Here is a 27,296-nt window from a genome sequence, read left to right as displayed (position 1 = left end):
ACAAGGTGACTCGAGTTCAAGGCGGTACCCGTGGGGTCCCCGCCGGCGCGGGTGCAGGCCGGGCCCGGAGAAACCGGGCGCCCCGCCCCGGACTGCAGCGGCCCCCAGCGCCGCGCCGCTCGCCGTCCCCTCCGGGTTCCGCTGGGCGCCGCGCGCCGCCGGGCCGAGCCTCCCCGAGCCGCGGGGGCGCGGGCGCGGCGAGGCGCGGAAGATGGCGGCGCGGCCGGGCCCGGGGCGGCCGCGAGGGGCCGCGGCGCTCTGCGGTCGGCTGGGCCGGCGCGGCTAGAGCGGCGCCTGGGCCCGGGCGGCGCGGCCTCCTCCCCGCCCGCCGCCGCCGCCGCCGCCGCCGCGCCCCGCCCCGCGCGCCCGCCCGCGCGCCCGCCCCTCCCCGGGCCGCGGCCGTGCCCCGCGTCGCGCTCCCCCGGGATGGCCCGCGCGCCTCGGCGCTGCCTTACGGAGCATACGGCGGAGCAGCGGCGGCGGCCGCGCTCGGGGGGCGCGCGGCTGCGGCGGCGGCGGCGCCGCGCGTGAGGGGCCGCCTGGGGCCGAGCGGGCGCCGCCAACATGTCGGATACCAAGGTAAAAGTTGCCGTCCGGGTCCGGCCCCTGAACCGACGAGGTGAGGAGCTTTCCGCTCGTTTTCGTTTGTGGTCGGGATGAGGGCGGGGGCAACTTTGGAAACTGCGGGGCCGCGGGGCTGGACCGGCGGGAGCGGAGCCGGAGCGCCGGGGCGGAGGCGGCGCCCGTACCGGCCGCGGGGACCCGGTGCGCCGGCTCCCGGCTCCGGGCTCGGCCGCCTCCCGGGGGAGTCCCGCGCGGCGCGCAGAGGCGGGCTGCGGGCACGGATGCTCGGCTTGGCAACGTTCGTTTTCCCTTTTGCTTTCAGAACTGGAACTGAACACCAAGTGCGTGGTGGAGATGGAAGGGAATCAAACGGTCCTGCACCCTCCTCCTTCTAACACCAAACAGGGAGAAAGGTAAAGCGGGTGCCGAGAGGGCGGGCAGGAGGGTGCAGCCCCGCTGCCTCCTGCAAGTTTGAGCCAGGAAAATGGGAGTGCTCTTGCCTATTGTTAGGAGGACGGCTTCAAGTTTGTCGCACGCTCCTGTCTGAAGCTGTTGCAAGTCCAAGTTCCTCTCTCTCCTCCCTCTGCCCCCCTCCCCCTTGTCCCCTCCCATCTAGAGCGGCATCAAGGCAGGGCACCCCGGCCTGAACCAGGACCAGTCCGCTGTGTCCCCGGCCGGCTTCGAGGGCGCCGGATGGGACCCTAGAGATGATTAGTCCAATAGCCACATTTTACAGATGAGAAAACTGAGGCCTGAGGCGAGCAAGTGACCACCCCAAGGCCTAGTTCGTGGAACCCAGTGCCCCTGGTTCTTTCCACCACTGTACTGTTTGCTTTACTTGGCAGAATTGTTAAGGAACTTTGTGTGTAAAATGGGGGGTGGGAGGGAACACCTCCGCACAATAAAGCAGAACAGTTTTGTACGATGCAGGCTCAGGCCTGGACCATTTAAGATCTATTTTTTTGTTGGTGCTGAGTTGAGATAATGCCTGAATGTAATGCGCGAATTTCGATTTTCAAGGAAACAAAAGTAGTGCCTGGAGCTGTGTAGACACTGGGGGGATGTTTAAAAGGGGCTGCATTTACTAGATGGCAACATTTGCATTTGAAAAGTGGTAACTGTTGGATCCTTATTAATTCTGCTCTATTCCACGCAACAGTATGGGAAAATGCCCTAAAATAATTTGAATATTTGGCATTTTTTTGGTAAGCCCCTGAGAAGAAAACGGTTGGAATTCATTCAGCATAGCAATACAGTAGCTTGTAAAAATAGGAAAGAGAAATCAGGGAGATGTGACAAAATTAATTCCTCTCTGACGAGAGTTTGTGTTTCTAAAAGTCACCTGTTGATTGATGTGTTACAATTTAGTGATTTTTTTGTTGTTGTTCTTCAGAGATTTTTTTCACTAAAGAGAGACTCTGAAGTAGGGTTTGTTACTTTATCGCTAAAGGAAGCAACTGCCTTCATTCTATAATCATGCGGTGTTCAGGCATAGTTTTACTAAATTTGGGGGGGAGAAATTATCAGGAGGTAAGTTTGGGGATTCTTTGCTTTTTGTGCTGAGGCTAGAAATTTTTATCCAATGTGCAAACATTCTGCTTCCTGTAGCAGATTGTTATGGCTATTGTAAATAGCTGAGTTGTATTTAAAATATGTTAAATACTTTTCAGTAATGGATGTATCCTTGAATAATACTTTTAGATACATTTTAGAGATTTATAGGATTTTAGATACATTTATAGCAATGTAGTTGTGTATTTCTTAGTGATAGTAAGTAAACTCATTGAGTAAATTAAGATATTTACAGATTAAATTAGTCACCCACATCACCAACATTTCCCAAACCCCCCCCCCCCAACCTGAATATTGTTTGAGAAAAAAATTCTGCTGGGTCAGAGTCTTCAAAGCTGTCTAGGGAACAGGTAGAATGTTAACTCCTTTTATGTAGCTGTGGCTTCTGTTTCCCTTGCTGGTTTGACACCTGCTCCTTGTCACTCTTAACCATCAGGAGTGTTACTGTTAGCTACTATTTAATGAAATGAAGCTTTGTCATTTGTGGGCAGACACAGATTTAGTGTTGTGGAATTTGGATAGAAATTACAACTGTAGATGGTTGGAACTGCTAAATAATCAATTGATCATTTTTAGGGCCACCACTGCGGTTACTAATCAGCATCTTTTAAGTAATGATTTGAAGGGTGACTTTGGGATTTATCCATCTGCTTGCTTCTTGGAATAGCCCCTTATCTGGAACTATAAGAATAGCACTGAAACATGGGTGTTCTCTTGTTCTGACCTCCTGACAGATATGATTCTTTGAGTGGTGGATGGGCCCTTTCTGTGGGATTCTGCCTGGGTACCTGTCATTCAGTTTACAGACACACTGGGAGGAGTGAACACAGCAGTGCTGCTTGCAGGTTAGGATTACTGTCTTTGCAAGGAGGGAGACACCAAATGCATTTTGATTTTCATTAGGCAGCTTGGTTTTATGTTTCTCCAGTGGGTCTTCCCTTAAAGCAACAGTGCACTTAAAAATAGAAACAGTTCCTCCCTTGGGTTCTGGGTTGATTAATTGCAACAACGCTTCATGTTATGTTTGCAATTCATTTCTATCATTTGTTTTGGATAGAGCTCAGAGCAAGGCAAGACTATTATTTTTCTTACCTAGAAGTCCAAGGTTTGAAGTGTAAGAAGTTTTAAATTAATATTGGCAAACCTGTGTCAAATTGAAAATCACTTTTTTTTTCTGAATATTGCAAGAAATTACTAATGTATTAACCATGGTTGGAATTTTAAGTTACTGGGTGAAAGCTTCCACTCCTACCAGTAAAAACAAACAAGAGTGCATTGGTTTCCAGGAAAAGAAACAGATAGGCTTAGCTTTCATGATTTTCCCCCTTTATGGAATCAAAGCCAAAACTACATGTTAAGGACTAAAAGATCACAGGTCTTCTGAGGTTAAAGATGTTTGTTTTGGTTCTGAAATTCTAAGATTATAATACACCACAGAGGTCCAGGTTAATAGTTGATGTGTTTATCAATCACCATTCTGAAACATTAAGACATATATGAATGTATTTCTTAAAATACCATTGCATTACCATGCAGGAGACATTTATGAAGTTCAGATCATGCTGGTACCATGCTTAGCTCAGGGGATCCAAAGATCACTACGGACCCATTGCCTGTGCCAGAGACTCTCACCTTTGAGAGACCTGGGAAAACAGGGGAAAAAATAATTAAAATATAATGTGGTAGATTATGTAGATTACACTTTTCCCACTATATATACCGTATCATTTGGAAATTACCTGTTTGCTCTTCTGTCTCCTCTCCTCGAGGCTTTGAGATCTGGGAAGGCAGGTACCTTGTCCTACTGACTTTTGTGTCCCGTGTTTCCAAACAGCATCTGGCACATAGCAGGCCCTCAGCAAATGTCTGCAGTGTGATGGTTTGCAGTGTGATGGGTGTGCTGAGGAGGGGCTGTGGATGTGACCCGGGGTCCTGGCGTCCTGCAAAGACAGGTGGCATTTGTGCCTGTCACGTGGGTGCTAAGAGTACAGGTTCACTTTTTCAAGATCGGGAGAAAGTCTTTTGTCAAAGTGAAAGCACACCTGCCTCAAATTACTTATGGGTGATTGTGTGTGCGTGCGTGCAGGATGTGGCATAGGGTGCGGAAGCCAGGCAATTCATGAAGGGAGAATAGAATGAGAACCCCTAATTTGCCAAAATAGGTAATAGTGGTGTTTTTTGCGGTACGCGGCCCTCTCACTGTCGTGGCCTCTCCCGTTACGGAGCACAGGCTCCGGACGCGCAGGCTCAGCGGCCATGGCTTACGGGCCCAGCCGCTCCGCGGCATGCGGGATCTTCCCGCCCCGGGGCACGAACCCGCGTCCCCTGCATTGGCAGGCGGACTCTCAACCGCTGCGCCACCAGGGAAGCCCGGTAATAGTTTTAAAATCAAAGTAGAAGCAGATGTACAGTGCAAAGCCTTCCTCTCACCCTGGTTGTCATCCCTACTCTTCCCATCCCCTCACCTGTCCAAAAAGTAACCACAGTCATTAACTTCTCATGCATATTTTCAAATACACACACATTTTATATATATATATATTTCCACAAATATCTTTTCTATAATTAAATACCAGTATATTGACTCCTTCATATTTTTTTATTTTTTAATATCCTGTATGGGTGGTAGTAGTGGTTTTAAAAATATACATACCCATGTGTATATGAATCTGATCTTTATAACTTTTAAGAAGTGACGCTTTATTATGAGAGTATAATGGAACTTGCTTTCTGCAGACGTGTTTGTTCTTATTTTAAATCATTTTAAAGTAAGTGAATTGTAGGGTAAGCATCCAAAGCAATGTGCATATGTCAGTATAACCTAGCTAAGTTAAAAGAAAAATTGGACTAAATTTAGGGTTTTAGTAAAAGAGCATCAAAGTTTTAACTTGCCCAATTTTTCCATACTGCAAGGTGGGTAGTGTAGCTTTTAAAGTATATGAGGGTGGGTCAGTGGAAGAAAACTACATCTTGGTCGACTGCATCTATACTTTCTAGTTTATGCATTATATGTTGCAAGTTTTTGATCGTTTCTTCCACCAGGCTGGCTTCCACTGCTATTCCAAAGTCGTCTAGGATGGTTCCTTCTGCTCGAGTATATCCGTAGACTGGAAATTTAAAAATTAGTTAAAATCATATAAAATGAAAAAGATCCATCACCTAAGAAGCAGTAATATTCCACATTATCTGATTGACTTTGAGTTTTATTGTGTTTTCTGTGTTGTTACTCTTCTCTCTGGTTCAAATATTACAAAGTTGATTGTAAGAAAGCAGAGTATTTAGATTTCAGTAATATAGGAGTGAGCATTCTTCATGCATGATATCAGTGGCATTTTAAAGAGTGTCACAATGGAATATTTTCATTAGCTGTCAACGTTTTCCATTTCTTTGCTTTACAATAAAGATAGATTGTCATCTCTCACTTTAAAAAACAGGACTAAAAGTAATTACAGTGCTGTATAGATAGTAATTCTAAAATTATTTTGTTCACAGTTAAACATACATTTTACATTATGCACTGTTGTGTGTACGTATATGAAGGTTCATGAAAAAATTTACTATGTGCAATGTCTCTGTTATTTTCTACCACCTTTTTTTTTATAAAGGGAACTTTATTTTTATTTATTTATTTTTGGCTGCGTTGGGTCTTCGTTGCTGCGTGGGCTTTCTCTAGTTGTGGCGAGCAGGGGCTACTCTTCATTGCGCCGTATGGGCTTCTCATTGCGGTGGCTTTTCTCATTGTGGAGCACCGGCTCGTGGCGCGCAGTCTTCAGTAGTTGTGGCTCGAGGGCTCTAGAGCGCAGGCTCAGTAGTTGTGGCACACGGGCTTAGTTGCTCCACGGCATGGGGGATCTTCCTGGACCATGGCTTGAACCTGTGTCCCCTGCATTGGCAGGCGGATTCTTAACCACTACGCCACCAGGGAAGCCCTACCTGGTTTTGTTTTAATTCATTATAGAAATGATGGTTGTGACTTACAGAATTAATTTCACAACCCGCTAAATGGTCACAAGTTTATAATTTGAAAAATACAAGTTTAATGGTTAAGAGGTTGGGTTCTGCATACATATATTGGTATATATATTTTAAAATCAGTGTAATAGTTTGAAGTGTGAAGTAGTTTTATAATTTATAAAGGCTATGGTTTGAAAAGAAGAATCCTCTTCATTTTTAGTCCCAGAGGCAGCCACATATAGTGATTTTAGCTTATTCTTTTGGGATTTCCCTCCATATTTCTGAGTAACATGCTGGTAGTGCTAGTTTTTAATTCGTTCTCTCTGTTTCCTTTCTGTGCCTTATTCTCACCCCATCCCCGAATTCTCCCCATCCCCCGTTTTCCCAATATAGTTATATAATGTATCAGTATTTAGTGCTTCCATTATTTAAATGACTGTATAGAACATTATTTACAGTTGAGCCATGTCTCTTCCATGATTTCTCCTATCATACAACACTTTTTGTTTTCCCTGGAGTTAATAAATGTTTTAATTTTTTTCCTTTCTCTCTAATTTGCTTCTTTTTTATGTACTTACCCTTAATTCAACTTTTAAATTATCTCTCCCTTGCCCACATCTCCTTTCAAGACATTTGGATATTATCAAGTGCTCTCTTGATTTCATCTTCTTAGAGACATTTCTCCTTGATCCTTCTAACATGTTCCTTTATGAACTGGTAACCTTCTCTGCCTGATGTAGCTGTCATCCTGGGGTTCCTGTCACATCATTCTGAGAATTCCTTTTATTTCTCTTCTGTGTGGAATCTGTTTTTCTGTTTCCTTTTTCTTTCTTGGTTTACTGTCTCAATTTTGTAGAGCATATCCTTTGGTAGCTTCCTGAGAAAGAATGTTTGGGAAGTAAGGGGTTTTAAAACCATGAAAATATCTTCATTCCACCCACTTACCTCGTTAATAGTTTGGATGGGTATCAAATTCTATTTTGAAGATATTGTTGCTTTAATGTCTTCTAGCTTCCAGTGTTTCTCTTGAGAAGTCCAAAGCTATTTGGATTTCTAATCCTTTAGACGTGACCTAGATTTTCCCTTTCTGGAATCCTATAGAATATTTTCTTCCCCATTTTTGTGAAATCACAATGGTGGGCCTTTTGGACCTGGAAACTTGCATCCTTCAGTTCTGAAAAAAAATTATTGAATTAATTCATTAGCAAACACTTTTTAAAATTTACTCAGTTCTTTTCTGGAACACTTATTTGGACATGGGGTTTCCTGAACTGGTCCTCTAATTACTTTATTTTTCCTTCCTACTTTTTTTTTTTTTTTTTTTTGGTGGTACGCGGGCCTCTCACTGCTGTTGCCTCTCCCGTTGCGGAGCACAGGCTCCGGACGCGCAGGCCCAGCTGCCATGGCTCACGGGCCCAGCCGCTCCGCGGCATGTGGGATCTTCCTGAACCGGGGCATGAACCCGTGTCCCCTGCATCGGCAGGCGGACCCTCAACCACTGCGTCACCAGGGAAGCCCTCCTTTCTACTTTTTATCTCTTGTTTTTATTCAACCTTCTGGGAGATTTCATCCACTTTATCTTTCAACCCTATGTTTAATTTTTATTATATTTTTCATTTCCAAGAACTCTTATAGTCTTTTTTTTGTTTGTTTTAAAAATAGCATCCTATGCTTGTTTTCTGGTTGTGGCATTTTTTGTGTCTTTCTGAGGACACTAATGATAGTTTCCTCTATATAGTCGGTCTTTTTTTTTTTTTTTTAGTGCATAGTTTTGTTGGTGTTGGTGTCTGTCTTTTATGTTGAATCTCAAATGTATAGATTTTGGGCTTTCTCTAGGACAAGGACTATATATGATTTATCTTTGTGTTCTTAGGGCCTAGATTCAAGAATGCCCAGCACACAGAAAGCATTTTGTAAATTCTCTTTGTTGTTTTAAAAAAATGATTATTAATAAACGGTTCTGTCAACTCCCTTTTCTTTTTAGCTTCCAACAATAGAAATAAAAATGCTTTTCTTTTTCTTAAAAGCACGTGTAAATGCTAGAATTAAAGGTAGTAGCTGCCTTATACAACTCTTAGCTACCCACATTAATGAAGATAATCAGTGTAGTCAGTACAAAAGCTGGAAAAATAAGAAAAATCCTGTTTTTGTATCACTATTGCAAAAATTTTAGTTAGGAGATTTTTTTTTTTGTCATCATTAATTTTAAAATATGTATGCTTGTTGGGCTGGGGAAATTTTTCAAAATGATACCAAACTGGCCAGTTTATCATCCTACCACTTGGCTGCTTCTGGCAAAATCTAGTTAGAGATAAGTGGATAACTTGGATTGTTTCCAATTTTCAATAAAATTACACATGCTGTGCACTCATATTTTAAAGAAATTTATAGGCCTTCCCTGGTGGTGCAGTGGTTAAGAATCCGCCTGCCAGTGTAGGGGACACAGGTTCAAGCCCTGGTCTGGGAAGATCCCACATGCTGTGGAACAACTAAGCCCGTGTGCCACAACCACTGAGCCTGTACTCTAGAGCCTGCGAGCCACAACTGCTGAGCCCACGCACCACAGCTACTGAAGCCTGCACGCCTGGAGCCTGTGCTCCACAGCCAGAGAAGCCACCGCAGTGAGAAGCTCGTGCACTGCAGCAAAGAGTAGCCCCTGCTCACCGCAACTAGAGAAAGCCCGCATGTAGCAACGAAGACCCAACACAGACAAAAATAATTTAAAAAAAAAAGAACTTTATAAGAAAAAGTCTTTCACACATAGTAAGCTTTCTGAAGACATCAAGGTCTCTCAGTTATTCAACTACAGTTACCCTTTCTCAAATCTTCCCTGGAGCTATTTAGAGTTTAAAGGAGTTTGGAGAACATTACTGGCAAATGAAACGGAGAAACCAACAAGACATACAGAAACGCTCAGAAAGAGAACTTTGTACCTTCACAACATAGGAAATGAAGTTTACTAACAACACAGCTGTCAATAAAGGAAGTATGCTAAAATTCACATTAAAACAATCAAGAGTTGATTTATATGGGATTCAAGAGCTATCTTTTCAAAGATTACACAGTATTTCTGGGAATTTGGATTTGCAAATATAAGAAGAAAATATGAGAAATTCTTCCTTGGAAAATTAGTTTATTTGGCATTTTACCACCCAACAACTATGTGGAAACTAAATAAGCATGGGAAAAATGTCAAGTTTTCACATCTCTAAAATTTTATTGTAAAAATGAGTAATTCTTTTATTTGATTGTAAGATCTAAGGTTAAAAAAAGAAAAGTAGAGAGGAGAAATTCTTGGAGACTCTCAGAATTAGGTGGACAACCAGTCCAAGCCTCATCTTTTGCTTGAATGCAGTCTTGATTTCATTTTACTACGAGATGAACAATTCAGTGAATCATTGATGAAGCAGTAGAACTGTTTTACCAAATCATTCTTGAAATGAACTTTTCACGTCAAAGCGCAATTGTATCTTTTAAAAAGATTGCTTCCTTAGATACTCTAAAATGTTTTATAAGAAGCATGACAGAAATTTAAAAGGGGGGGTGGTGGCAGGGGGAAGGTGTCATTGTCTGGGCAAACCTAACAAATCCATTATTCTTATTTTTCCCCTTTCTTCATTTTGTCCTTGTCCATATAATATAAATATTTGTAATTACAATTTTGTGTTTTGCTTTCCTCGCATTTATATTTTGTCATGCAACATAGTTTTCATAATTATAATAATTGAGTAGTTTGTTGAGTTTCATAATTTTAAACCATATTTCTATATTTCTGGACCTGAAAGTTGTTCCTCTTAATGATTGTAAATAACTGAGAGCATCTTCGAGGAACTTTTTAAGAATCCTTTGCTAGTTGCAAGGCATTTCTTCCCAAGCAAGCTTGCTACTACAAAAATACATCTTTGAAATTGCATGACAACATATATTGCACGACATAAATTGCATGACAACATACTCCCTTATATTATAGTGGAGTTAAAGTTGATAAATTTCAGATTTAAGTATGAGCTAGGTCATGGAAAAAATGATTTTGTGTGGACAGTAACAACCCAGGGGTTCTCACACTTAAGAGTGCATCAGGGGACTTCCCTGGTGGTCCAGTGGTTAAGAATCTGTATTCCAGTGAAGGGGATGTGGGTTCAATCCCTGGTCAGGGAACTAAGATCTCACATGGCATGGGGCAACTAAGCTCACATGCTGCAACTACTGAGCCCTCCTGCCGCAACTACTGAGCCCATGTGCCACAACTAGAGAAAAAGCCCACATGCCACAATGAAGAGCCCACGTGCTGCAACTAAGATCCGATGCAGCCAAATAAATAAATGTCAAAAAAAGAAAAAAACAGTCCCACCCAAAAGGTTCTGATCCAGTAGCTTGGCTTGAGAATTTGCATTTCTAACAAGTTCCCAGGTGATGCTGATGCTGTTAGCTCCGGACCAAGCTTTGAGAATCACTGCTTTAGACCAGGACTGTCCAATAGAATTTTCTGTGATGATGGAAATGTTCTACACATCTGCTGTCCAATATGGTAACCACTGGCCATGCATGATTACTGAGCACTTGAAATGTGGCTAGTGCAACCAAAGAACTGAATTTTAAATTTTATTTCATTTTCATTAGTTTAAATTTAAACTGCAGATGGCTACTGTATTGGACAGTAGGGGTCCGGACATGGTTCTAAACTTTGGTTGCACATTAGAATCACCTGGGGGGCTTTAAAAATCGATGCCTGGGTCCTACCCCCAGAGTTTCTGGCTTAATTGGGCTGTAGTGGCACCTTAGGCATTGGGATTTTTAGCCGCTTTCCAGATGTCCCAGTTAGGATTGTTGTTTAACAAATCATCCCTAAAGTTAGTGGTCTGAAACCACCATTTTTTAATGCCCCTGGCCTCTGTGGGTCAGGAATTTGGACAAAGTAGATATGACTTGTCTCTGCTTCTCATTGTCTGGGGTCTCATCTTGAAGACTAGAAGTCTGAGGGTGTAGTCATCGGAGGGCTTGACCAGGTTGGATGTCGGAGGTGGTTAACACACATGGTTGGTAGTTGATTCTCATGTGTAGTGAAGGTTGACAAACACTGATCTAGTTTAATAAAGCAGGTTTTAAAGCCCAGTTTCACAGCTTGTCCTTTGGTTTATTTTACCATCCTGATTGTGATCATGTATGCACATTCTCATAACCATTAACGTTCTCAAAACTAAAGTCTGAAAGCCTCATAAAGTCAGCCTAAATATTTACCTTATTAAGGCGACTTATGGAACTTTAATAGGGTCTTCGTATTATTATGAAAGTTAAGCCTCACAAATAAATTCTCTCCCATTTGAGAAAAGCCTCCTATTCTCTATCCAGGTGTATTTAATCAAAATACCTCTTCTTATTTGTTTTTACTTAAATTGTGGCAGAGGGGGAAGGAATTACCTCGATTATCTAGATGCAGGGTACTTGCCTATCCTTCAGCTGACTCCTCCACCTGACTTTTTGGGAAGCACAGGTTTCTCAGCTTTCTAATGGCCTGTGGACCACAATTCCCTGCTTCAGGCCCTGGAACTATGTGGCAGTCCCAACCTCAACTGCTGAACCATTGCAGAGCCCTAGGGACCCCATCTGTGTGGAGGCTCCGGACGGTGTGATGACTGGATGGGAAGACTGGATGCTGCAGGGTCCTGCCACTAACGTGGTCTGTATCCTTGAGCTAGCCATGAACACTTCATCATCTGTCAAACTGCGGGCTAAACTACGTAACCCGTAAGGTTTTTTAAGCTCTAAAATTTAGATTTATCCCAACTATACTTACATGTAGAGTTGAATCAAATAGAGTAATAGGTAACACTTACAGGGGCTGAAATGGGTTGGGTTGTAATTTACTTCTTGTCAGAGTGTGAGGAAAACCGGGGAGGAAGGGTCACTGTTCTTGGGAGGCTCTGTTTGCCTGCAGTAGCTGATGCGAGAATTGAAGGTGTCAAGTGAAATAAGACAGCCACTAGCTCCAGATAGCTGAAGCCATTATCAGCTAGCCGGGGAGCCTGGGTTCCTTACAGACATTTCTACATGCCTCCTGTTTCAGCTAGGACAGCGGCTTTTATACGTGCCTACAGGGCATTATAAATCTTCTGATTTGGTCCTTTCAATTAGTTTTTATCTTGTACAGTTGTGTTCTTTTGGGGAACCAGTGATTTTTAAAGGCATACAGCTGTTTTATGTGATAAGTCTGTATGTATGGGGGTGGAGAAATGACATTTCCAGAGCTGTTAGCCTAAAACTTACTTGGGCAGTTTGTTTTATTTCTGAGGGTTCTGTTATAACCTAACCAAAAGTGTGGTTAATTCCCAATATTTCTTATCTTCAACTGTGAGATGAATTCTGTTTAGTAAAAAAGAGAGAGAGAAAGAAAGGGGGAAAGAGAGAAAGGGGGGAGAGAGTGAGAGTGTTTCCTTTCGGGTTTGTGTCCTCTTACCCATTCTTTTGAAAGCAGAGTGGAGTTATTGATTCTCTCTGACCCTTTAGAGTCTGGTCTGTAGGTGTGATGAGCTTTGCTACTGTTAGAAGAGGTGTGAGGAAAGCATCTGTGTGCCGTTGCCTTGAGGGAAGAAGTTCAGAGCCTTGTTTTTTTAAAAGACAGGGAACAGGAAGGAAGGCTTTGAGGAAAGGGAAGCTTTACCCTTTGTTGTTGGCTCTTTGTGTTGTCTTGAAGAGACACTCCCTAGATTGTACACCCACCATGAATGACCACAACTATTCATGTATCTCAAGCTGGGAGCCTCAGGGGAGAATCAGAAAGGGCAAAACCATGCTGAACTGCTCAGGCATTCTATTGCAATATTGAGTGGATTTATCCCCAATTTTGGAAGGGTCATGCAGTAAAGCCTCATGTAGTTTGTTGAGCAGATTAATAAGCCTTTAAACATACTTACACTTTGTAGTTTAATAAAAGAAGTCCTCAGAATTGATGCTTTGTGTGCCCACCTATCTATAATCCCAGCTCAGTAGAGAATGTGACAAGATGTAGAGCTGAACTTGTAACTGCTCTTTTTAAAATTGGATAACAAACTGTTAGCGTTTTTTGTTTTGTTTTGTCTTTTGCTCTCTATCTTTAATGACTTCTATTTAGATTGTTAATTAAAGTTTAGTATTCCCTGTACAAATTGTAACAGGGGATGGTTACATTATCGTGTTAAGAAAGAGCCTTAAAATTACTGTTTCCAGGGTAATGCTTTGAGTAAGGAGGAAGGAGTGTGGTAGGGGAAGCTTATCAAGATAATGGTGTTAAATTTGAGCAGCCTTATCCAGTTTTAAACATCTGCCTTTTTGATCTAGAGTTACTGTAACAAACAGGTAACATTAGCATGGTAATGTAACTAAGTTTGTTTTTGTTTTTGAAGCCTTTAAGTTTTGCTGGCTTTGATAGTTAGCAATAGAATAGTATCCCCCCCCACACACAATGACAACTTAGTCTGCGTTTTTGTGACGAATTACGCAGTGGAAATAATTTTTCCCAATTGTTTTTCTTTTAAATACTGAACAAAGAGTCTTCCTTATTTGTGTGTATAAATGAATTTTTCTGAATGGCAGTGTACATCTTTGCTTTTGTAGTTTGATACATTGAAATAACCTCACCCATCTATTTAAAAGTTAGCCCAGATAAAGTTTAAATGTTCATAAGTATGTGAATTACTTTGTTTTTTTTTTTTTTTTTGCAGTACATGGGCCTCTCACTGTTGTGGCCTCTCCTGTTGCGGAGCACAGGCTCTGGACTCGTAGGCTCAGCTGCCATGGCTCACGGGTCCAGCCACCCCGCGGCATGTGGGATCTTCCCGGACCGGGGAATGAACCCATGTCCCCTGCATCAGCAGGCAGACTCTCAACCACTGCGCCACCAGGGAAGCCCTGAACTACTTTGTATTTGAGCCAGAGCTTTTACTCAATGAAAGGAAATCTTTTATTTGCCTTTCGTATGTTTCTGTGGCCATCCAGTTGGGTGTAAATATCTAGTACTTTTGTAAAACACTATCAAGTATTGTGACAGAATGATGTAGTGGTCCAGAGCCACTCAGAGGACTTGGGAGACCAACTGCTTATATTTGAAACTGATTATGCAACTGACTAGCTGCAAAATGTCTGGCAAGTCCCTTAACCCTCTGTGCCTGTATTTCCTCATCAGTAAAATGGGAATAATAAAATTACAGACCCATAGCGGTTGTGAGGATTACCTGAAAAACTGGGTTCACCTCTTGGTGGGTGTCAGAGAGGGAGAAGGAGGACTTATTACTAAGTAATAAGGAAAACACCGGGATCTTTCTCAGAGCTGTGGCTCCCCAGCAGCAGAATTGGGGAAGTTTTAAACTAAGGGTACCTGCATATTCATGAAGGGGCTTGAGCCCAGGAGAATTCAGCGTAGAATTGGGGCAAAGGTCAACAGAGCCCAGGCTTTAGTTGATTGAAGTCACAAAAGGTCAACTTCATCATTCTGTCCTCCACCAGGGTGGGGACCTTATTTCCTACAGACTCAAAACTATGTATCAGATGACTGTGTATAGCCCTTGAGGAGGAACTAGGGCTCTGTTTATCGCTGAACTGTGTTTCTTGACTGCTTTCCCTTTGTTCCTGCATCCCCTGGCTTCATTTAAGAGCATTAATTACTGAGACCTGTTCAAGGGCAAGCATTGTAGCCAGGCTTAGATCCCCAAATGGCTTAGGTCAAAATGGCTTCTCTTCTGTCAAGGAAGCCGTGCCTGGTTCACTTCCTCCAGGGACCCCCTACCCCATCTGTTTATAATAGCAGGGTACCTTGCACAGGGCACACATTAAGTGTTGACAATTTAATATTTTTATTAACACGGAACACTTAAAGCTTGTTGACCTACGCTTTGCTTCTCATTCCAAGTTTAATGAATGAAGTTTTTTTTTTTTTAACACCCAAGAAGAGCAATTAAAGAAGGACGTCTCAAAATTTTTGCTTTTTATTGTTATGAATTTTCTGATTTAAATGTGGACACTTCATGCAGTATGTGGTGACACTTTGTGGTGTTAAATGAGACACTTGCCATGTCTCAGCTGACAGACCACAGGAGCACTGCTCTTTGGAGATAGATGTGTTGAATTTTGTTGAAAGGGAAATTCCTTCTATGACAGGTGTTCACCAGTCTGGTCATTTGGCAGTCATTCATTTGGGCAAAGAATATATGCCCATAAATTGTATGTGAACACATTGGGAAGTGTAATTTTTTGACAAAATTTTGACATGTTTGTAAAAGTATGTTTGGGAGGAATGGGGGGCTGGCGATGGGAGGGTGCACCAAAGCCCTGGGACAAGATCTGAGGGGGAAAACCCGCAGTGCAAAGAGCTTGCCCTGGAATTTGACGCATTGCCAAACTATCTGAATAACAAGAGAGCCTGTTTGGAGACCTGCATAGGGATGGGACCGTAGCCCTAATTGTGCAACTTCAGCGCTGTGTTCCAGGTAGTGGGTGTCCATCCATTGTTTCCTTAGACACAGTACGTTCTCAGTAAATGTCTGTTGTGTTGATTGTATTTCTGTTAATTGGATATATGGTTACTAGGCTGTAGTTAGTATAGGAGATTTGTAGATGGTCAGTACTACCTAGTCATAGACTAACTTCTGAGGAAATGAACATCTGGAGCTACCGAAACATTGTATTCAGTAATATTGGGTTTCTGTGCTTTTTTTTTTTTTTCTGTCTGAGGAAACTGACTTTATTATCCCAGGTCCCCAGGCTGGTGACTCTTATTTCCAATGTTTACCGTACTGGAGTCATGGACTCAGGACCTTTCTAAAAACTCAAAATAGACATACAGTTTTTCTTGTATATCTGGTTCTCTGGCGCCCCTTAACTGAATATGCATTATCCCGAACTCTCCTATTTATTTATCTGTTTGTTGGTAATCTTCTGGGTTTTGGTAGTCTTTCACTGACACACTAAAATTTAGAAAATATATTTAGACTATTTCACAGAAATATTCGAGTTTCCTTTGAACTTACTAGTCATTTTCTTAAACATTTTTTGCAAAAAGATATACAAATATGGAAACCTAAATGCATGCAGATTTGTGGGGTTTTTTAATACGGGAGTGATGTACGCCTTCTCAGAAATTTTGGTCAGATTATCCAATTTCCTGTGTGCAGAAATACACGAAAACTAAAGAGGAAGATAAAGAAAAATTTTGATGTACTAAATTCTTTGTACATTTACGTGGATGATCATCAAGTGTGCTTTGCTTTTCTCCTTTCTCCCTCTGCGTGTCAGACACCTCAGCCAACATTCCCAGCCTGTGGCTTTGTAAGTGGGGAAAATACAGGTGCGTTCCTCCCGTTTGCCTCCCCCTCTCTCTGCTGTGTCCTTTGATGTCTTCCAGGTTCTGAGAGTTTGGTGCTGCTGCCCTTGTTCCACCCCTGGAAGCAGAGAACTTGATGGGGCGGTGGGAGGAGGAAGAATTAAAGGAATTGAATTGACCTGGGCCCTGACCTTCCTGGCCCTCGTCAAAGCCGTCTCAGTGATCTGGAGTCAGCATTAGGCTGAGATTGGGGAGACAGGGTCAGACTACATGTGCCCCATTCCGTAGCTGGAATGTTTTAAAGTATCTGAGGTATGTATTAGGTATCTTCAATTTTCATTTGGGAAGATAAAGCCTTTTTTTACTTGATTAGTCAACCTTCATGGTTAAATGGCTGTTAATCGGCACGAATCAGAGCCTGTCAGAAAGTGTCATTCCAGGTGGGACACTGAATGCAGAGGAACATTTTTATTTCAGGATTCTGAGACAGGGGATCTAATGACAACATGAAAGTGAAGCGATTTCACATCAGTTACACGCTTACAGCAATTTGCCTGCTTCAGTTACTGGTGTGTGTGTGTGATTCTGATCAATTTCAATGCGGTCTTTGACTGAAAGTCTGGATCCTGGATAAGCCTGGCTCTGAAAACTCCTCCCTAAGCCTCTCATTTAGTGAATTCTTTCTAGGGATGTCACTGATAGGTCCTGGTAGGAGTGTTGAGCAGAAATAGGTTATAGCCGTTCAGAAGCCTTGAATCAGTTCCCCTGATCATTCTGGTGCCCTTCCTCCATCCATGTGGCCAAAACCTGTGGCCCTGAGTAAAGACAGAAATAAGTATTGCAGAAGGCCAGCTTGTTCACATGTGTTTGCCTACAGTGGGCTGCTGTGAACGTGCAAGCAGGTTGGTGGTCCTTGATCTGCTTTGGAGTTAGTTAAGTAGGAGTAATGTGGTATTTGTGGGGGCTACTGAAAACTCGTTAGGATTTGAATGTGTAGAAAACCAAGCCAAAGCTACCTCTTTCTGGCATCTCCTGCTTGAGATCACCAAGCCCCTGGGTAGAATGAGGTAATTTTAGAGTATCCTCACTTGTGATGTTTGCAGTGCAAATGCTTGCTAGCCGGAGCCCCGTGGTCCCGTTCTTGAAGCCACCCGCTGCCCTGCTCGTCCCACAGGTGCCCCATGTCATTAGGAAGTAGTGGGCTGCCCTTTTCTGAGCAAGGTGGAATTGAGAGAAGCTGTAGTTTAGGAACTGGTGTGCATTTTGGGGCCTATACACTGGGAAGAAACAATACCGTTCACGTTTCTAGTTTTCTGAAAAGCTGTCTTTCGCGAAAGCTCTTCAGTTGCTTGTGGCTTCTCGCTTGCAGTATGTGGCCCTTTAATAAAGACTTGTGCTTTGACAGCAGGGTATCACATCAGCGCACACAGCCACGTGGCACTGGTGTCCTGACTGTAAATATGTCCCTGTATGAAAATTGTCAGTGGGGGCAGAGGCCCTGGCCAGTATCTGGTGCCACCTGGTCTGGGGGCTGTTGCGTGGAGGCCAGCCAGGTGGGAACTGCCTAGTATCTCCTACACTCGCTCTGACGGGGGCGGCAGATAACAGGGCTCCTTGCTGTTTTGCACAGTTTAGTGAATGATCTTTGGGGTGTGTCAGCCTTCCGAACTTGAAGCACTTGTTTCTCATTTTGGCCAGGCTCTAGCCTTGACATTGGGCTGGACTTTCGGGAAGAAGCTTGGCATTTTATATTTTAATAAACTGTCCAGTCTTCTTTGTCTCTGTTGGTGGTTGGGGAGCTCTGTGGGTGGTGGAGAGGAGATAGAGCACATGTAGGCATCGTGTGGGTACCTTAGTCCAAGTGCTCTGACCACTTGCCACCTCCACCCCGAAGGTCAGCTGATCCCCTTGGAGGGTGGGCACATCTGGACAGGCCTGCTCTGAAGAGGCCGCCCGGGGCTTCTGGTTACATGGCTCAGGAACCCTAGCTCTGTGAAGAGCTATTCCAGGCTCCTGGTCCTTCTCCACTAGCTTCTAGAGTGTTTTACAGGTTTGAGGCGTGGCTTACTGTGAACATTTTGTTAGTGCATGTGTGCATGCTTGCGTACTTGCTTATTTGTTTATTTAGCTTATCTGCAAGCAGAATGATACTTGTAAAGTGCCTTGTGTTCGTTTACTGACAGTTCATTATAGCTCTGTGAGTTCTGTCATGGAGTGCTGAGTCAATGTTTCCAAATACTTGAGAGGAAGATAATAATAACCAACTTCATGGCCCTGGAGAATTTGTGCAAATGGCTTATTGCCCCTTCTAGATGTAAACTTAGGGCAGAACCCCTGGTTTTATTTATCTTCGATTTCTTTGTTCCCTTCCCCCAGGAGCCAGCACATGCCTCGTACATAGTAGGCGCCTCCTAGATGTTTATGATTGGATACTGTGAAAGATATGGATGTGCATTTTACAAGAAGAGCTGTGCCTGGTCCATGAGTCTGTGGGTGGAGTGTTTTTATTTGATCCTCAGGCTGTGTCTGTCATGTCATTTGTGGTTTTGCCACTTCTAGTCTGGGCCCTATGAGACCTCTAATTTTTGCATTCTATTATTACAGAGTTATAGGCTCTGCACTGTTATGTGATCTGTTTGTTTGTCTTTGATAATGGCAGTACAAGTGTGGCCCTTGAGCCTTACAACTTTGACTACCACTGCCCGGGGCTGACAAGCAGAGGCCGTAGCTGCTTAGTATCACTTAAGTAAAGGTCGATCCAGCCAAGGGGTCACCCAGACTTTGACAAAGTTCACATTTTTAATGTCTGCTGTGTAACATATGTGGCAGCCTCAGCAGCAAGCTCTGTACAGGTAACTAGCAGAAGAGAATCCTGTCCTGGGCAAAGTCATGAGCTTAGGTATGTTTCACCCCCTGTAGTGCTAGAGCTTTTGTCTGCCCCAGAGGTGGTATGCGGTCCCAGACTTGGGTGGATCCTAGAGCAAGCTGACTTGGTTGGCACTGATGTGAGTCAATATGAGAAGAGAGGAGGTGCTATGGGGAGAGCCGGGTGGGGGCACAGAACTGAGAGGAAGGGAAGATGCTGGAGTGGTGGGGAGTTGCCCATGCATCTTCCTCCACCTTCATCTGGAGTCCGGTGCCTGTTACCCTGGGTCAGCTCCCTGGTTTTAGGGGCTGCTGGCCCACTTACTCTTTTTTTTTTTTTTTTTGCTGTACGCGGGCCTCTCACTGTTGTGGCCTCTCCCGTTGAGGAGCACAGGCTCCGGACGCGCAGGCTCAGCGGCCATGGCTCACGGGCCCAGCCGCTCCGCGGCACGTGAGATCCTCCCAGACCGGGGCACGAACCCGTGTCCCCTGCATCGGCAGGCGGACTCCCAACCACTGCGCCACCAGGGAAGCCCAGGCCCACTTACTCTTCTTCCTCCTGGTGGGTGAGGGCACCTCTCATCCTCTGGTTCCTAGGCAATTGGGTTGATACGGCATCTTTTACTTGTTCTCGAGGCAGTGTTTTTGTTGTTGTTTTAATTCTGAAGCACACATACCAAATGGTGCTCCTAAGATTGTCACTCTCCCAGGGATTCTTTGAGGGTGGTGGGCAATTTGTAGCGTATTGTCCAAGAATGCACACTGGAGTGGGAGTCATGTGAGAATGGCACTCTATAGGGATAGCGTTGAATCTGTTTTTATTTATATTTTAAAGTAAACTATTACAGACTTTATTAAGACTATACAGCCGTTGCAGACTTTATTTAATAAGCACGCTATTGACAGGTTACTTTTGATACATCTCACAGTGATTGCCAAACATTCACTAGTAATAGTCCCATGGCTGAGCTTGTTGGGTCCAGAAATCGGAGCAGGAAGGCAGAAGGCTCAGTGGGGAGCCAGCTGAGAGCAGGGGAGACCCCTCGCTGCAGGTCTTACCAGGGGGAGGTGAAAGATACGGGACACTTTACTGGGAGTTGTTGCCAATAGTAGTTTGTATGGTAAGGTATTTCTTGACTCTGGAGAGAGCCAGGCATCCAGGCTCCTGGAACCTGCAGGCTTCTAGAAAAGCTTTGGAATTTGGGTAGTTTTCTCCGCTTTAGGCAAGTTCAGTTTTCCAATCCTTGAGCAACTGAGTGTGAGATGGACTCCTGCTGTCTTTCCTTCTTCACAGCACTTTTAAAATGACAAACTAACAAACAAAACAGTTCTACTTTTATTATTAGTATTTTTTAACCCAAGGGTCTGTGTGGCTGACCTTTTGGGAACTCAAGCTAACTTTTGCTTGCCTTAGGACTTCCAAATGCAGGAAAGCAAGAGGCATGTATCATTCTTTCTCTTTTTGAAATCTTAAATAACTTTTTAATATAATTTTGTTTCTAATTATAAAAATGATGCACATTCACTGTTAAACAACTTAGAAAATATAGGATATTAGAGAGATGTAAAATAAAATTTGCTCATCATCCTATTAATATTTTGATGCAATTCCCTTTTTCTGTGCATGATATTTTATACTGCTGAACGAAGAACTTATTTCTTAAGGTTATGGAAGCACAGCAATTGCATACTGCATCTAGGCTGTAACACTATCTAAACTTTTAGAATACTAACTTCAGCTCAGCATTAGTCCAAGTCAGAGTTCTCACGGACATTTTGTGTGTGTGTGTTGCTTCATCTTTTTAAAAATTAATTAATCAGTTTTATTTTTGGCTGCGTTGGGTCTTCATTGCTGTGCGCGGGCTTTCTCTAGTTGCAGTGAGCAGGGGCTACTCTTCGTTGTGGTGCGTGGGCTTCTCATTGCGGTGGCTTCTCTTGTTGCCGAGCACGGGCTCTAGGTGCGCAGGCTTCAGTAGTTGTGGCACGCAGGCTCAGTAGTTGTGGTGCACGGGCTTAGTTGCCCTGCAGCATGTGGGATCTTCCCGGGCCAGGGCTCGAACCCGTGTCCCCTGCCTTGGCAGGCGGATTCTTAACCACCATGCCAACAGGGAAGCCCTGTTGCTTTATCTTTAATCTCTCTCTTCACCAAAGCTTTCCCCTCCTCAGACTACTTTTTCCTTGAGAAAGTGCTCAGCACCAAAGGGAATAGAATGTCTACTCAGCCAAGCATGGTCTGCGGAATATTTGGAATGTTCCCTCCCTCACTGGTGAGGCAGCCTTAGCGGCACTAGTTCTGGAATCCAGGCTCCCTGGGTGTAAGTCTCAGCACCGGTGCTTACTAGCTGGGTGATCCTGAGCAAGCTACTTAACCTCACCAAGCTATAATTTTCAGCTTGGTTTAAAATAGATAAAGCACTTAAAAATGATTTGTGGCACATGGAAAATATTAAGTGTTAGCTATTTTTATCAGTGCATTGTTTTTAATGCAGTAGTTGCATTGTTATTAATGCACTAGTAGGAACCATAAGACAGGGCTGATGCTGAAGTAGTTTGATGAATAATGACGATAAGAACAAAAATACTTTTAGATAATTTCTCAGTTATTTGATGGGAGGATGCAGTTGTTTAGGCCTGGTCTGTGTGGAAACAATCAAACATTGTACCGTATTTGGATTAGGTCTAGTTTTTATTCATACCCTCCATTTATGTAAATGCTCAAATTGTCACATCTTGACCAATAAGAATCTTCTTAATTGTGTTCTTTCAGCTGCTCTTCAGAACTTTTGAAAGTATTCTTGCTCACTGGCAAAACTATGTTCCAGAATCTTGAATACTTACTGTGTCAAGATATAAATCCATTTAGTGGAAAAGAACATTAGAGACAAAGTCCAGTTGGTGCACCAGGTTATATCTCGTATGTATTAAAGTTGCTATGTTAGGTCACTTTAGAGAGAGTTAAAAATATGCACATGTATAATTTTTATGAGTTGACATTGATAATTTTAATTTTAACCTTGCCTTTATCATACTACTTAACCTATTTGAAAGTTTTTAACCCCACGGTTGTACTTCTTTTTAATTTGATGAGCTTGTGATTATTTCTTAATCTAAAATTGTGACTAAAGCTGATGTGCTCTTTATCACCACAAAGAGAAACTGAAAATAAAACAACAAGGTCAATATCAATCCTGATACGAAAGCTACTAAATAAGTAACAAGATTTAACATCACAGATGTCTCCGATGGCTGTGCTCTGAAAACATCTCACTAATGAAGCACAGTTAAATTACTTTGTTTTGAGTCATTTGTAATAATTTTTTTTCCTTCCTGCTTCTAAAAAGAGAATGGAACTTTTGACTCAGTAAAAGCTATGTGAAATTTTGTAAGGACCAGGGAAAGAGTTTCTATGTCTGAACTGAGTTTCTCTCAATAACTGTTGAAATATTGACCAATAAAATGGTCTTTAGATTTGAATCAAATAGAACAAGAGCCTTATTTTTCCCCACCTATGATTTTTAATATTTGAACACTGTTCTCAGCTAGTCAAGTTTTAGATGCTTGTATGTCTAGCCTTAATGGAAACATTATCACCAAATTAAATATGTGGACAGACCATATCTAGAGATTAAACATGACCCAAACTAAAAACTATCAGAGAAAACTAATCCCACATTTTCAGTTGGGACACCTTAGTTTCCTTTGATTTTTTTTTTTTTTTTTTTTTTATAAACGTTTCAGAATTCTAAAAATATTTATCTGGAACGAAATCAAGTCAACTTTGAAGATCTTCAGATGGTGTTTACCCAAGTCTGTGAAAAATTTGCCAGGCTAGTATCATTTTTGTCCAATACACATTATTACCAAAAAAACAAAAAACAACAAAAACAAAAACCCCCAAACCAAAAAATACCCCAAACTTTAAACTTCTGTGTTTCTTTTCAAGAAAGCAGCATCAGGGTATGCTCAGCTTGACAGCATTCTACTTTTATTTTCTTCCTCCATGTAATAGAGACATTTTCTACTATTTTAATGATTTGATTTACTTCCACTTTATTAATAATGGGCTTCAATACTTATTATCTTTGCTTTTTCTACATTTGAGGGCAATAGGGAATAAGGTACAGTTTCCTGATGTCAACTTCTGAGAACCACAGACAAGACTTATTAAAACATCCTTTTAGGCCAGTGAATCATCATAGCTTCTGACAAGTAGGAAAATGGACTTATTTGAACATTATTTGCATTTTGCCTACCATTTTTCAAATGTATTTTATGAGAATGAGTGAGGTGGCTACAATATGAGCAGCTAAAAGAAGAGGAAGAGAGTTAATGGAGCTGGTTTACTCTAAACTGAATGATTAGTTCCTGGATAACATTCTTTAAAATCAACTTTATTGAGGTATAATTTACCGACAATAAAATGCACCCATTTTAAGTGTACACGTTCTTGCGTTGTAATAACTGCATACATCTGTGTAACCACCACCATTAAGATCCAGAACATTTCCATCATATAGTTCTCTTGGGTCCTCTTGCAGTCATTGGTAATATATAGTTCATATCGTAAAACTTTTTCTCCCCATGTTAATCCACATGCCACTCTTCCTCCTTCTCTGGATCCCACTTTTATTGGTCACAATGTTGAAAGGGAAGCAAAACCCTTTGATGTCTACACCCACTGGTCATATAATTATACTATATGGGATAAATGATTTTCCTTGTGAACTTGAAGTTTACAGTGCAGTAGGAGAGAGGACAGACAGACCTGCAGTCTAAATAATTGACTCAAATGCATAGATGTTAAGATACTTCGGGACTGCCTGAAAACATAAACTTCATCCTACTCATTGCATTGTCATTAATAAGCCAGAACTAATTGGAGAAATCATATTTTGAGTCAAGCATGAGGAAGATTCTAACTGAATGGAAAGATGTAGCGTGGCTGTGTTTATACCTACAACAATGGAGGCTCCAAGGGGAGACGGGGAGAAAGGGCCACAGGGAATTTGTCAGGTCAAATAGACGTTAAGAGTCTTGAGCTCGCTGTGGCTGAGCTGTCTCAGGGTCTCATTCAGGGTACCTGGGAATGACCTCCAGACTCAGGTAAATGTTCATTCAGCTCCCACACCAGCATCAGCTTTTCCCTGAGGGCAGGGCCAGGGTACCACGGCTCCGTCTGGCTCCACCTTCAGCCTCCTGCCTCTTCCTGGCTCTGCGCATCTCTGTAGTCAGTGTCTTCTGTTTGTTGCCTCCATCCCCAGGTGCCTTCACAGATCTTTCCTGTACTCTTCCCCTTTATAGCCTTTGTTATGGCTTACTGCTTGCTTCTCTCCTGTGTCTCGGCCTTTGCAGGAAAAGCCTGACCTTTTACGGCTATTTCAAGCCTGTACTTCAGTTTATTACCATATTTTCTCTGAATCAAAAATGCTATCTGTTGTAAGACTTGTCAGTAGTGAGGTGCCACAAAAGAAGGAAAAACTGTTACTAATTGAGCCATTAAACCTTGATTATAAGATGTGTCCCAATTCCCAAATGTTAAAATGTGGGTAAAAAGTAGTATCACCAACTAAACACTGAGCACTCCAGAGCACAGACTGGAACACAGGGCTTGGGGAGGATATCCAAGGTAAAAGGAGAAGGAGAGAAATAGTTTGAAACTAGGAGTAAGATGCCCAGTGTCCATTGTAAAGTCCGTGTAGTTTCTGGAGGTGGACCTCATATTTGGCTGGAATATTCTAGAAGCCCATGCAAAAAGAAAAGCACTGTGAGTTATATGTCTATAAGAAGACAACAAACCAGTTGCTCAAAAGTAAAATAGCTATTGCTGTTACTAAGCCCTGGATGAAATCTCCATCTCCTCTTTTTTTTTTTTTTAAATTTTTATTTATTTATTTATTTATTTATTTCTGTTTGGCTGCCTTGGGTCTTTGTTGCTTGGCGCGGACTTTCTTCTTTAGTTGTGGCGAGCGGGGGCTACTCTTCATTGTGGTGCACGGGCTTATTGTGGTGGCTTCTCTTGTTGGGCATGGGCTGTAGGCGTGCAGGCTTCAGTAGTTGTGGCACGCGGGCTCAGTAGTTGTGGTATACGGGCTCAGTAGTTGTGGTGTGTGGGCTCAGTAGTTGTGGCTCACGGGCTCTAGAGCGCAGGCTCAGTAGTTGTGGCACATGGGTTTAGTTGCTCCATGGCATGTGGGATCTTCCTGGACCAGGGCTTGAACCTGTGTCCCCTGCATTGGCAGGCGGATTCCAAACCACTGCGCCACCAGGGAAGCCCCGTATCCTCATACAGTGTCATTTAGTGAACAATATCCTCAACAGCATCTTTACTATCAATGCAATCACGTTTCCCCCTCCACTAGCTTTATTGAGATATAATTGACATAGGACATTGTGTAACTTTAAGGTATACAATGTGTTGATTTGATGCACTTGTATGTTGCAAAAATAATCACCACCTTAGCTTAGCTCACACCTCCATCACGCCACATAATTACCATTTCTTTTTTGTGGTGAGAGCACTTAAGATCTGGTCTCTTAGCAACTTTCAAGTATATGATATAGTAGTACTAACTATAATTGCCATGCTGTGCATTAGATCCCCCAGACTTTAAATGCAGTCACTTTGACTGGACTGTTTTTGTCTGTTTAATTTACAGTAGTTGGTTGGTAAAATATTGTAGTTGCAGTTTGTCTCTCTTGGTCTGACCTAATTAAGGGATAATATAAAGGGCTTAAAATATATGTGGTGCTTGTTAGGCCAATTTTATGGTGATTTCAAGTCCCTAACTTGATTCCTGGGATTTGGTTAGGCTCATGTCTTAACTTGCTTGATTATCTCCGCATCAATTGCTACTTCCCACCTTGGTAATCTCAGCTCCTTATCAGGTCCCCCCGCCACTCCAGCAAAGTCCTGCTCCTTACAGGTCCAGATCTTACGAAGTTGCATGTTGAAATTCTTACATTCTTATCTTCTCCAGTCTGAAATGTCCTTTTAGCCTCCTCTCCACGAACTCATGTTCATTAGTTCTTTTTAGATGATTCAAAAATCCATCCTCCTTTCTCTGACCCTTGTTTTAACTTCAACCCCCCTTAACATTATTTAGATAATTTTAACTATGCTATGAACTTGTTCATTTACTTTTTTATAATTAAAAAACAAAACCCAGATTGTAAGTTCAGCTTTTCTTAGATTCCACATATGTGATATCAGATAGTATTTGTCTTTGTCTGACTTATTGCACTTAACATAATGTCCTCAGGGTCCACCCATGTTGTCACAAATGGCAGGATGTCCTTCTTTTTCATGACTGACTAATATTCCACACACACACACACACACACACACACACACACACACACACACACACACACACCCACACACACCACACCACACCACACCATACGTCATCTTTATCCTTTCATCCATTGACAGGCACTTAGGTTGTTTCCATTTCCATATCTTGGCTATTGTGAACAGTGTTGCAGTAATCATGGGAGCACATATTTCTCCTTGATATCTTGTTATTTCCTTTGGGTATACACTCAGAAGTGGAATTACCTGATCATACGGTAATTCTGTTTTTAATTTTTTGAGGAATCTCCATGTTGTTCTCCATAGTGGCTGTACCAATTTACGTTCCCACCAACAACGTCCAAGGGTTCCCTTTTCTCCACATCCTTGGCAATGCTTGTTATCTCTTTCCTTCTTGATGACAGCCATTCTAACAGGTGTGAGATGATATTTCCTTGTAGTTTTGATATGCATTTCCCTAATGATTAGTGATGTTGGGAATCTATTTATGTACCTGTTGGCCATTGGGATACCTTCTTTGGAAAAAATGTCTATTTCATTCCTCTGCCAATTTTTAAATCAGATGTTTGCTTTTTATTATTGAGTTATATGTATGAGTTCTTTATGTATTTTGGGTATTAACTCCTTATCCCATATATGGTTTGCAAATATTTTCTCCCACTCTATTTTTGTCCTTTTCATTTTGTTGATTGTTTCTTTTGTTGTGAAGAATTTTTTATTTTTAATTTCCATTGACTC

General features: G+C 42.4%; 1 protein-coding gene across 1 annotated transcript in view; it reads left to right on the top strand.

Annotated features, from left to right (window-relative positions):
- Window positions 1-421: 421 nt before the first annotated feature.
- The window catches only part of KIF13A (kinesin family member 13A), a 217,866-nt gene continuing 190,991 nt past the window's right edge, over window positions 422-27,296 (top strand). The window contains 2 exon segments of the mRNA XM_067752073.1: window positions 422-619; window positions 887-977. Of these exon segments, the coding sequence (XP_067608174.1) occupies window positions 565-619; window positions 887-977 (146 nt within the window). The 5' untranslated portion in view covers window positions 422-564.

This window comes from Pseudorca crassidens, chromosome 10 (assembly GCF_039906515.1).
Source record: "Pseudorca crassidens isolate mPseCra1 chromosome 10, mPseCra1.hap1, whole genome shotgun sequence".
Classification (NCBI taxonomy): Eukaryota; Metazoa; Chordata; class Mammalia; order Artiodactyla; family Delphinidae; genus Pseudorca; species Pseudorca crassidens.
Note: the sequence above shows the minus strand (reverse complement) of the source record. Positions and strands in the feature narration are given on the sequence as shown.